At 35.6% G+C, this 13235-nt stretch overlaps 1 protein-coding gene across 1 annotated transcript in view; it reads left to right on the forward strand.

Annotated features, from left to right (window-relative positions):
* ELP4 (elongator acetyltransferase complex subunit 4) overlaps positions 1-13235 on the forward strand; it is a 300558-nt gene that overhangs the window by 79286 nt on the left and 208037 nt on the right. The window contains exon 6 of the mRNA XM_006864859.1: positions 6647-6731. Coding sequence (XP_006864921.1) covers positions 6647-6731 — 85 coding nt within the window. The remainder of the gene's footprint in view (positions 1-6646; positions 6732-13235) is intronic.

The following is a 13235-nucleotide window of genomic DNA, read 5'->3' on the forward strand; positions in this document are numbered from 1 at the left end:
ACAAACGCCAAAATATGACCTTGAGGATAGCCCACTTGAATTTAAAGACCTTCAAGAGCATTGGACACTCATGACCAGAGGGAGTTGTAGGATAGCATCAGTAACATCATATCATACCTAGGAAAATCAAAGGTCTTTAAAATGACAGAAAAGAAAGAAAAGAGTTAAATGGATATCAGAAGAGACTTTAAAACTTGCTCTTGAATATAAGCTAAAGGGACTGAGATAAATAATGAGTAAAAGAGCTGAATAAAAATTTCAAAGGGCAGCTCAAGAAGACACAGTATTATAAAGAAATGTACAAAGATCTGTAGTTAGAAAACCAAAAGGAAAGAACATGCTCAGCATTTCTCAAGCAGAAAGAACTGAAGAAAAACTTCTAAGCCTCAAGTTGCAATATAGTGGTTACGAATTGTGCTGCGAACCGCAAGGTCAGCAGTTTGAAACTACCCACTGTTCCGTGGAGAAAGATGAGAATTTCTGTTCCCTTTAAGATTTACAGCCTCTGAAACCCTGTACAGGGTCGCTATGAGTTGGAACAGACTTCACGGCATATAACAACAACAACATGGGGAAAATATTGAATGATCAGGAAACATCAGAAGATGGAAGGCATACACAAAGTTACTGTACCAAAGAATTGATGTATGTTCAACTATTTCAAGAGAACATGATCAAGAACAGGTGGTATTGAAGAAAGAAATCCAAGCAGCATTGTAAAAAAAAATAATAATAATAATAAGGCTCCAGGAATTGATGGAATACAAATGGACGGGTTTCAACAAAGTGATGAGGCATTGGAAGCACTTACTTGACTATGCCAAGAAATTTAGCAACTGCCTGGCCAACCAACTAGAAGAGATCTATGTTTGTGCCCATTTCTAAGAAAGGTGACCCAACAGAATTAGAAAATTATTGAACAATATCATTAATATCACATGCCAGTAAAATTTTGCTATAGAAAAATAAACAGCGATTGCAGCAGTACGTCGATAGGGAACTGCCAGTAATTCAAGATGGATTCAGAAGAGGATATGGGACTAAGAATATCATTGCTGATGGCAGTTGGATCTTGGCTGAAAGCAGAGAATACCTGATGATAGTACTTATATTTTATTGACTGTGCAAAGGCTTTCTGTGTGTGGATCATAACAAACTATGAATAATATTGTGAAGGATTGAAATTCCAGAACACTTCATTGTGTGCCTGAGGAATCTACACAAAGACCAAGAGGCAGTTGTTCAAACAGAATAAAGAGATGCTGAGTGATTTGCCATCAGGAAAGATGTGTGTCAAAGTTATATACTTAACCATACTTATTCAGTCTGTATGCACAGCAAATAATCTGAAAGTCTGCATTATATGAACAAGACTGTGGCATCAGGATTAGAGGAAGACTTGTTAACAACCTGTGATAATGCAGATAACTTAACCTTGCTTGCTGAAAGTGAAGACTTGAAGCACTTACTGATGAAGATCCAAGACTACAGTCTTCAGTATGGATTACACCTTAGTGTAAAGAAAACAAAAGTCCTCCAACTGAACCAATAAATAACATCATGATAAATGGAGAAAAGACTAAAGTTGTCAAGTGTTTCATTTTACTTGGCCCTCAATCAATTCACATAGAAGCAGCACTTAGTAAATCAAAGGATGCATTGCATTGAGCAAATCTGCTGCAAAAGACCTCTTTAAAGTGTTAAAGAACAAAGATGTCACTTTGAAGACTAAAGTTTATGCCTAACTCAAACTGTGGTATTTTCATTCACCTCACATGCATGGTGGACAGTGACTAAGGAAGATTGGAGAAGAATCAGTGCATTTGATTTATGTTGTTGGTGAAGAATATTTAAATTACCATGGACTTCCCAAAGAACAAAATCTGTTTAGCGAGAAGTATAGTTGGACTCATCCTTAGAAGCTAGGATGGTGAGCCTTCATTTATAGTAGTTTGAACGTGTTAGGAGAAGCCAGTCCCTGGAAAATGGCATCTTAATTAGTTAAGTGGATGATCAATTAAAGAAGAAAGACCCCCAATGAGATGGATTGACAGCAACAATGGACTTCAATATAAAATTGTGAGGGTGACACAGGACCATCTGTTGTCATAGTGTCACTATAAGTCAGAAGTGACTCGAGGACACCTAGCAACAATATCTGATAAGGGACTTATAGCTAGAATGTGTAAGAACTTTTATTACCTAATAATAATACTAATAAAACAATTTATCCAATTTAAAAATGGCCTACGAATCTAAGAACTACTCAAGATGTACAAATGGCCAATTAGCACTTGAAAAGATAGCAATGCTATTGGTCACCAGGGAAATATAAATCAAAACCACAGGGGGCTATAATGTCACACCCTGTATGATGGCTATAATAAAAAAGTCTAATAATGACAAGTGTTTATGATGATATAGAGAAATCAGAACCCTATTGTTCTGGTTGGGAATTTAAAATGGTGCAACTGCTTTGGAAAACAGTCTGATAGAGTCTCTCAGATGATTAAACATAGAATATCATTTTAACACATCAATTCCACTCCTAAATACATACCCAAGAGAAATGAAAACATATATCCACACAAAATATACATAAATGTTAATAGCAGCATTATTCATAATAGGCAAAAAGTAGAAATCCAAAGCTCCATCAACTGATGGAGTCAAAATGTGGTATATCCATACAATGGAATGTTATTCAACCTAAAAAAATAAATAAATACAGGTCAATATGTCTACGTGGATGAACCTTGAAACATTACATTAAGTGAATTTTTTTCTTCTATGCTTTCAGCTTGAGAAATTCTGAGTGTGTTTTTCCCTTTTGGTTTTATAACTTCAGATCTTTGCATATTTCCTTATATTAGTTTGTCTTTTTGAGCTGATTTTGCAGTCTTCTGTTCAACTCTTTTACTTCATCGTTTCTTCTTTTCATTTTGCTATTCTATGTTCACAAGTAAGTTTCATCTCTTCTGACAACCACTTTGCTCTTTTTTTCTCCTTTTAATAAACTTTGCTCTTCACGTATGATGTACTTGATGTCATTTCACAATTTGTCTAATCTTTGCTCATTAGTGTTTAATATGTCAGATCAATTATTTTATAAAGTATAACTTAGCCTCTAAAGAGGCTTAATTTTATCAACCGTAAGTGAGCATAATGACTATATTTACCTCACAGAGTTATTGTATTCATTAAATGTTTTGACTATGTTACAAAAGATTTTTGAACATTTGCTGTGTGCCAGACACTTATTTATTTGTTGATGTCATCAATAATACCAGATAGTTTTGTTACAATACTAACGCAAGCGTATGTTACCTATGATTAAACTTTTCATTTACCAACTAACCCATACTCGTTGCATTTGAGTTGCTTCTGACTCTTCGTGACCTTGTATAGGATAGAGTAGAATTGCATCATCGGGTTTCCAAGGCCTAATATGGTACTGTAGGATAAAGCACTGAACCACAAAGTTGGTTTGAATCACACGGTTGGTGGTGTATACCCAGCAGCTGCTCCTCAGAGACCCTATACAAGATCTCTTTGAGTCAGTACTGACTCGACGGTACTTAAGGACAACAATCTTTTTGCAAGCAGACCTGCCGCAGCTTTCTCCCATGAAATGTCTGCTGAATTCAAAGTACCAACGTTTCTGTTAGCAGCTAAGCATTTTAACCACTGTACCACTAGTATTCCTCTTAGTTCTATGAAGTTCATCTTTGCATAATTTTATTGTTATAATTCTTGCATGGCTACTAACTGAAAAATCAGAAATTCAAGCCCACCCCCCATGGGAAAAAGGTGAGGCAGTATGATTCAGTCACAGGATATAGTTGTGGAACTCCTATAGGGCAACTCGACTCTATTCTGTAAGGTTCATATGTGTCAGAATTGACTCAACTGCAATAAATTTGGTTTGAGGTTTGGATCTTTTCACAAATGAAATCTTGACTTCAATTACCTAAGTGTTATGTTGTTAAATTTGTTCTTTCATCAAATTAAAAGACTTTGTAACTGCTATTTGTTCATCGTTTGAGAAATAACCTATTGTAGATTGAATTATGTCTCCCCCAAATATGCTATATAAATCCTAACCTCTGTGTCTGTGATTATAATTCAGTTTGGAAATGGGTTGTCTGAATTGTTATAATGAGTCAGGTTTAGTACAAAATGTGTTTTTGAGTCAATCTGATTAAAAGAAGACTATTAAAGAACAAGAGAGGGGATCAAATAGATGAAAAGACACAGATCTCCAAAGAACCGGAAAGCAGAAACAGTAGAGACAAGGCCCTGCCTCCACAGTGGAGACAGAGACAGAGACAGAGAAAGGCTTCCCCTCAAGTGGTGAAAAAATAAATTCCTCATTTTTAAAGTCATCCATTTGTGGGTTTTCTTTTATAACAACACTAAGACACTACCTTTTATTTATTATCTACTTGAATTCTTACATAGATAAACTGCATCTGATTCCTTTTCTCCCAGTAGATTTTTCTTGTGTTAATGAAAATAAAACTACTTTTCACAGCAAAACTAATGGTATTAAATGTTAGAAAGAGGAAAATCTTAGATCTACTATAATTATTTTAACAGTCTACGAGAATATGGAAGAAATTAGATCATTTTGGTCGAATAAATGGTAGCAAATAAAAAGCTAAGAATATTTATGTATGTAGTATTTAATAATATGTCATCCTCAGATAACAATTCTAAATAATTAAGGCAAATTTTGTTATTGAACAACTTTGAGCAAAGGGAAAATGCTTAAGAAACTTTTTGCATATATAAAATGATAGTCCTTTGATAGCTATATTATTGGTAGATTATGATGTTCTGTCTATATTCTTGATCTGTCCTTCTTTAACATATACTGATATTCATCAAATGGTTGGCTGGAAATCATTTTGTAATCTGAGAATTTGACCAGATTTTTTCACCTATGCAAAGCATATTGACACATATAGGAATTGAATTTACTGTGTTTGAACAGCAGCACTGTGTTTTTTTTGAAAGTTGAGCTAGCCAGGACTAACATAATCATTAGGATATAAAATAGTCACATCATTGTCCTTAAGGAATATTATTATTTATAGACGCATTTCTCAATGGAAAATGAAAAAAATGTGTCCATTTAACAAATTGTTCATTAAAAGTCGAGTTACTGAAGCAGTGGGAAAAAGGAAGGAAAGAAACCAAGTTGTAGTTGGTGTTGTTGCTAAGTGCCGTCAAGTGGGTTCCGATCCATAGAGATCCTGTATAGGGTTTTGGAGGAGTGGCTGATGAGCTTGAACCACCAGTCTTGCAGTTCAAGCTGTCTTGCAGTCCAGCTCATTAACCCACAGTGCCACACCAGAACTACATTGTTACCAAGTTACCATATGAGAAATTACCATACTGCCCATTTAAATCCTTCCTTATGTGTTGCCATATTTGTTTTGCATAGAATAGCATTCTTTTCTCTTGATTTTCTTATTTTGTTTGTTTGTTTGTTAGATAGGTACTTTAGGCTAGCTCTGAATGTTCAATAAAAAGTTTACAGAGATGTACATCTTTTAAACCACGTACTGTTGATCTTGTACATTAAACTGTCTGCCATATTACCTAGATTTTGGTGTCTTTTTCTGATCCCATAAAGATTTACAGCCTCGGAAACCCTGTACGGGGTCGCTGTGAGTTGGATCAACTCCATGGCACAATAACAACAGCAATGTTGCATGTAGGCTTCAAATTGTATTTTATTCTTTCTTTAGAGCATTTCTTCTGACTCTGTGATCGCTCTACTTAGAACCACAATTAAACAAATAATTTTATGTTCTTAACTTCACTCACAGCTTTCACAGCATTAGGCACATAAATGCCTATGGAATGCATATTGTCCAGAACCTCATTATCATGATATTAAGTGTTCAGCCATACTACACAGGTTGTCCATTATACAGAATCCTAAATTGAGTTCATGTAAAGCAGCTTTTCTTCATTCTTGCTATATATTCTTTGAAATACTTAACAGTATTTGTAAAATGTTGTAAAATCATAGCATTAATGTGGAAAATAGGTAATCTTTTTAAATCCATACACTTTATTGTCTTTTTTTAATGAAGGAGATAAACAGTGAATTTAATGGAGATCATACTCACATGTTTTCATTTGTCTTAAAAGACGTAGTTTTTAAATTACTCTTCTTTTTTTAATTTGTTGTAAGAAAATTAAAAGTTTGGTGGAAGATGATCTCAGGTGATCAGGACATTGATTCAGGTGTACTTGACATAGTACTTCATTAACTATGTGTTAATTATCTATGATTACTCCTGAAAAGCTATAGTGACTTCATCTTTTAGGTTGCTTCATTAAATCATTAATTTTCTGGAGGCAACTGAGCGTGACATAATTAAGTCATCATAGTCTCTACAGATTTTTATCTTCCCATGATGTCAAGAACGCTGAGCTACTTAATATAAGGTATTTGTGACTTGTTCCCTGGATGTGTTGACTTTATATTTAGAAATATTAAATACTGTTTTGGTTCATCTAATTTTTTATTTAGTAATTTAATAAGTTATTTACTTAATGTTTTACCATAGATTTTGTATTTCCTGTATAATAAGTCCTTTTATATATTTGAACCATTTCTTACCAACAGTTCTCTGACCCATGGCTACCAAAAACTGCTTCAGTTCATTCAAAGAATCATTTATGAGGAAGGATTTGATGGATCTAATCCCCAGGTACTGAATACCTTCAGAGCTTTGTATAATCAGGTATATAATTCTGTGTCCAAACTCTCTAGAGGTGAATCCAGAGGCTTTAAGAATAATCAACAGTGAACAATCTATTTCCAAGCACAGAAGACATAAATAAGCAGCATACAGGCTGTCTTGGTTCTACTGTACTGTCTGTAGCATTTTAGCTAACTTTTCAGTGGAAGCTCATAGGATGGGCACATGCATTGTCAACACTGATTATTTTAAAATATTTATTTTAGCACTTGGAACGTAAATGTAGCCACATTTTGGAAATTACTTTTGAATCAGCAAGACTTGTGGTTTCCTATCTAAATTTTTCATGTTTGTGTCCTTCGGCACTTAATTTTTAATTACTTCATGATTAAGAATGATATCAAGATTTTATTTCTTATTGCATTATGCTTTGAGTTGTTTCATTTGTCATGATACACTTTATTTCCTATGTTAAAATGTTTTATAACAAATATTTCTCTGTGGCTCTATTTTTGAAAACTTCCTTTGAATTTCCACTATTAAAGATGTTACAGTTAGTTTAACTTAAACAAAATGAGGGACATTTTATTTCTAAATATTATAGCTTTTAGAATTCTCCCTCAGTGATTTTAATTGCTTTAGCTGCTAAAAGATTTGTATTACATTTATATTACTTTAACAGATTTTCTTCCATAGCACCATTATTATTATTAAAGAAGACAAAGAAGTAAAAACCCAAAATCTCATATAGTGCATTATCAGCTATGTATGCTCTTAATTCATAAATTTTTTTAAATATTATAAACTTTACTGCTATATTTAGCATATTCTTCATCGCAAAAGAAATGACCTTAAATTTGTTTTGATCATCAGTCTAATAGTAGGTCGTGTGTGTGGTGAAGCAGAGACGTGTATTTACTAATGGCTTTTCATGTGTATTTCAGTTTGTGATGGACCTTGCTATTTAGTATAATTTTATTTTGCTCATTCTTGCTCCGTTTTTAGTTTTAGCTAAGATCTGTGGGCATCATGTCTTCCCTTTGGTGGCAATGCCCGTCTGGAGAGATAAATTGGTCCCTGACAGACACCTCTTCCCACTTGCTGTGGTAACTATGGAAACAGGCATGTCATAACAGTTCCTATGGTACAGCATGCAGAGTGCTGCTTTTGCAGGATGTTGACACATCTTAGAGCAAGACATTGTATAGAATGCAAAAAGCAAGGACAATAGCAAAGGGATACACAAATACATTAACTCATGTGCACAAACACACTCTAAGAAGTCTTAATAAGTGATTGTTAAAATGGAATGAAATTTTATTTTCTTGTTTATTTAGATATGAAAGCAACACATTCTCATTAAGTAATTCTTTTTCTTAATGGAAATTGATAGACAACAAACAGGAGCTTTCTGAACCAGAGATTCTAGCACTGTTAACTTTCCTATAGATTAGACAGGATTAGGTTAGATATTTCTATGGTATATACCTTGAATGGAGTCCTGGTGTGGCATTGTGGGTTAATGCGCCAAACTGCAAAGCTATTTGAACTATTAGGTTAGTGGTTCAAGCTCACAAGTTGCTCCTTCAAAACCCTATACAAGGTCGCTATGGGTCAGAACCAACTCAACGGCACTTAACAACAACAACATACCTTGAATACTTAAAAAACTAAAATTAAACTACACCACTGTCTTTATAAAAACATACTTCTAAATTGTTGGAAACTGAAATATAGTTAATAAATTTCTATATCATTAAATTGTAAATTATATTGCTAGCTAAATTGCCTGCTTTGTGTATTTGTCTTGAACACCCTAGATGAGCTTAAAATACCACAAAAATATCTTTATCATACACCATTACAAAAAATTGTTATTCCTGAATCCAAATATTTTCTGACATTGAAATCAATACCACTTTCTAAGAGGAAAATTTTACCTTATTTTCTCTACTTCTCCATCTTCAAATAAATTAGTTTATAGAACATCATATAGAAACAGACTCTGAGAAACATTTGTTATTGTTAAGTGTCTTCTAGTCAATTTCAACTCATAGCGACCTTCTAGTCTAGTGCTTATCCTGGTGTTGTTGTTAAGTGCTGTTGTTTCTATTCCAATCCATAGTGACCCTGTATAGGGTTTCGGAGGAGTGACTGGTGAGCTTGAACCACCAACCTTGTAGTTAAAAACGATTTTGCAGTCCAGCCCATTAACCCACAATACCACACCCGGAAACATCAAGCATCTTTTGATGTGTACCATTTATTGGAAGAGTAAGCACTAGGCTGCTAACCACAAAGGTCTGCGGTTCAAACCCACCAGCTGCTCCTCAAAAACCCTATACAGGGTAGCTATGAGTCAGAATTGATTTGATGGCACTTAGCAGTAACTTGTGGCGCTGTCAGTTAATGCACCAGACTGCAAAGCCATTTGAACAGCAAGGTTGGCGGTTCAAGCTCACCAGCTGCTCCTCGGAAACCCTGTACAGCATCGCTAGGGGTTGGAATTGACTTGACGGCACTTACCAACAGCAAGCAGTAACAATGATGATTAATGTGGAATACAGTGACTCCATAGATTAAGCACTGGACTGTTAACCGCAAGGTTGATAGTTCCAGCAAACCAGCCATTCTGCAGGAGAAAGATGAAGCTTTCTGCTCCAACAAAGACTTAAAGCCACGGAATCCCGATTCAGGGTCACTGTGAATCAGAATTGATTCAACAGCATTTAACAACACCAACAACGATTACTACCTTTGTAGTCAATTAAGTGACAGCGGTGATGGTGTGCTGTGTAGTCGATTCCAACTCCTAGCAACCCTGTACAGGGTTTCTGAAGCTGTAAATCTTTATGGGAGCAGAAAGCCTCATCTTTCTCCCACGGAACGGCTGGTAGTTTCGAACTGCAGACCTTGAGGTTAGCAGCCCAACTCATAACCACTATGCTACCAGAGCTCCTTAGTAAATTAAGTAGTATAACTTATTTATTAAAATATTTAGAGTGGGAACATTTATAAGTTGTCATAATTTCATTTGTTTTTAAGTTTTGATTCACAGATATCTGAGAAATATACAATAAAAATACATTTTGAATATTTTATATAAATTAAAATACTGGATTAAATATTTCAGATTTTCTTATAGAAATACATTTCACTATTTGTTGTACAGCTGCCCAACAGAATTTTATTGTTTAAATCATGTTATGCCAACAGTATGGCATACTATTATATGACATGACAAAGGAATTATATGGCTCACATGACATAGACAATATCTGTAATTTAGGTTTTATTTTTGCAATTGCTGACATAATTTTAAATGTATAAATGTGTTGCCTATTTTGAAATATTATATTCAATTCTGGTGTGATGTGCTATGTACTGAATTCATTTAAGTATCTTATTCTTTCATTTCTTGGTTTAATGTTTGTATTCTATATGCTGTATACATTTACCAGTATATCTGTCAAAGTTGCTAAGCTTGGGTAATTCTTCTGATTCTGTGCCTAAGAGCATTGTAATGTAAGCTTTCTGCAGATACTTTTAATAGTAGATAGTAGATGATAGTGAACGTGGGTTAAAATATAGCTGGCCTTTAGTTTCTTAAAATGTTAACAGGGAAAACACTATGATGTTATTCTCCTTTTACTATTTCGTTCTATTATCTAGATTTTTAAATAAATATCACTCTTTCATTATTTTAGATTGGTTCTTTTTTTATTGAGATACATTTTAGAATGACAAAATGAACCTTGAACTCTAGAAATGTTACCTAAATCCTAAGTTTCTAAGTAATGAGGAAACAAAACCCTATATTTTATAGATTCCTTCCACTGATTCATCGGAAATTTATCTGTACTTCTAAATATAACATTAGATTTATTACTTTGTTTTATTTAAGTAATACAGAAATTAAAAATTGTATAGCTCTAGCATCATCAGTATTCAGAAGCCCCAGACCTAGGCCAGATATTGTACAGTTCATTGTGGATATGTTCCACTTTGCTGATAACTCTAGAAATATGATGTATTCCGCCTGCCATTTCAGGGTCTTTCCAGCCATCCAAGTTCTAGACCAGCTAAACAAAGTCTGTTCCTTCCACAAGTCTTCCAATAGCTAGTTCCCAGTAGAAGACACTAATGACATCTGTGGATGCTGTAACAAGGGTAACGCTGGCATACGAGGCCTTTCCAGGCAGCTGCCCACCATAGGCCAGCTGTCCATTAGCCAGTGGCAGAAATCTACTTCTGACAAATGCAGGAATTTGTCAGCAGAAGCAGATGTTACCGTGGCCCCGCTGAGCTTCCTGGGAAAGGCTGGTGACCACAGTGTGAAGGGTTGGGCCTCTGCTGCTCTCAGCGCCATAATGCTGGGTTTCGGCTTGGTCAAGAGGTGAACCTAATTCTGCCTGTTATTGCCCTTAATCCAGCCAATAGGTAACATGTAGTTCTTTACCTTGTGATGTTGTGCCCTATGTCTGCTTCACAATCAAAGAAGAGCAACCTCTGAAAAAACTAAAAGAAAAAAAAAGGATATCACTATAGCTTCTCAAATATTAATTACCACAATAATATAGTTAAAACACTAGAAAATTTTACAAAATCAGTGATTATAAAACACCAGCAACAAAGAAAACAGCGTGTGCTTATAGTATATGTAGACAAAGCCCATGTGGGTCAAAGTGTCCTTGTTATAGGAAAACAATGACAACTCTTGTCGAGTGCAATGTTGTTGTTGTTAAGTGCCATTGAGTCAGTTCTGACCCATAGCGACCCTGTACAGGGTTTCCGAGGCTATCAATCTTTATGGGAGCAGAACGCCTCATCTTTCTCCTGCGGAGCAGCTGGTAGTTTCAAACTGCTGGCCTTAAGGTTCCCAGCCCGATTCGTAACCACTACGCTACCAGAGCTTGAGTGCAATATAAGCTTCAAAAAATGAATTATAGAACTTTAGCTGTGTAGGTATAGTGATACAATTAAGCTGGGCTTAGGATAATGTTTTTGTTATTACAACTAACTGGCGGTGGTGGTGGTGGCAATGTGCCATGGAGTCAGTTCCAACTCATAGCAACCCTGAATGGATTTCTGAGTCTGTAAATCTTTATGGAAGCAGAAAGCCTCATCTTTCTCCCACGAACTGCTGTTAGTTTCACACTGCTGACTGTGAGGTTAGCAGCCCGACTCATAACCACTGTGCTACCATAGTTCCTTTACAACTAACTACAGAGTTTTTACAAAAAAAAATAATAAATTTCTGCTGAAACACTAAACAAAAATTTTACAAATAACATTTGGTGGCACCCCCAGCAAAAAAAAAAAAAAAAAAGGCATCAGCCATCCCGATTACAGGGCTCTACTCAACTGGATTCAATAATTCTTTGCAGCAGCCACGCAGTCCTCAGAAACCATACTCACAGTTATGGGATTTATTTCGGAAGTTAAGGGGTTACAGTACAGGATCAGAAAATACTCAGGATACAGGTTTTGGGTAAGGACACTTTCTTTTCTGCTACTGGCATGCCTCCTTCTGGCTCTCAGCTCTTTGGCCTGGACTCTGCCATGTAAAGGTAATGCTACAAAGCTCTTTTTCTAACTGCTAATAAAGGCTCAGATAGCACTCCACTCCCCTAGGTACCTTTAGCCATTGGTTAGCTCAAGCTCAATTAGTCATCAAACCTAGCTTCATTGACTAAGTGCCTGGAAGTAACCCACTCTGCAAGTGAGCCTCCTGCCCAAGGCATTCCGTTTTCCCCCCATGTGGGCTGGAAAGCCTACCGCTCCGTCTTTCAAAGTCTTCACAACTGGGCCAATAAATAACATCATATGGGGGAAAAGATTGAAGTTCTCAAGGGCTTCATTTTGCATAGATCCACAATAAACTTCCACTGAAAATCGGAACATGGAATGTACAAAGTATGAATCTGGGAAAATTGGAAGTTGTCAAAAATTAAATGGAACACATAAACATCGATACCTTAGGCATTAGTGAGCTGAAATGGACTGGTATTGCCATTTTGAATCTGCAAACCACATGGTTTACTGTGCTGGGAATAAGAGGAATGGTTGCATTCATTATCAAAAGAACATATCCAGATCAGCCATGAGGTACAATGCTCTCTGTGATAGGATAATATACATGTGCCTACAGGGAAGACCAGTTAATACCACTATTTTTCAAATGTATGTGCCAACTGCTAAAGCCAGTGAGGATGAAATAAAAGAATTCTACCATCTTCTTCAATCTGAAATTGATCAAACATGCTATCAAGATGTATTGATCTGTACTAGTGATTGGAATGGAAAGGTTGGGACCAAAGAAGGATCAATAGTTGGAAAATATGGCCTTGGTGATAGAAATGATGCTGGAGGAATGCATGATAGAATTCTACAAACCAATGATTTGTTCATTTCAAATACCTTCTTTAGACAGCATGTTGTTGTTGTTGTCAGGTGCCATTGAGTTGGAACCGACTCATAGCGACCCCATGCACATAGAACGAAACAATGTCC

This window comes from Chrysochloris asiatica, unplaced genomic scaffold (genome assembly GCF_000296735.1).
Source record: "Chrysochloris asiatica unplaced genomic scaffold, ChrAsi1.0 scaffold00072, whole genome shotgun sequence".
In the NCBI taxonomy this organism is placed as follows: Eukaryota; Metazoa; Chordata; class Mammalia; order Afrosoricida; family Chrysochloridae; genus Chrysochloris; species Chrysochloris asiatica.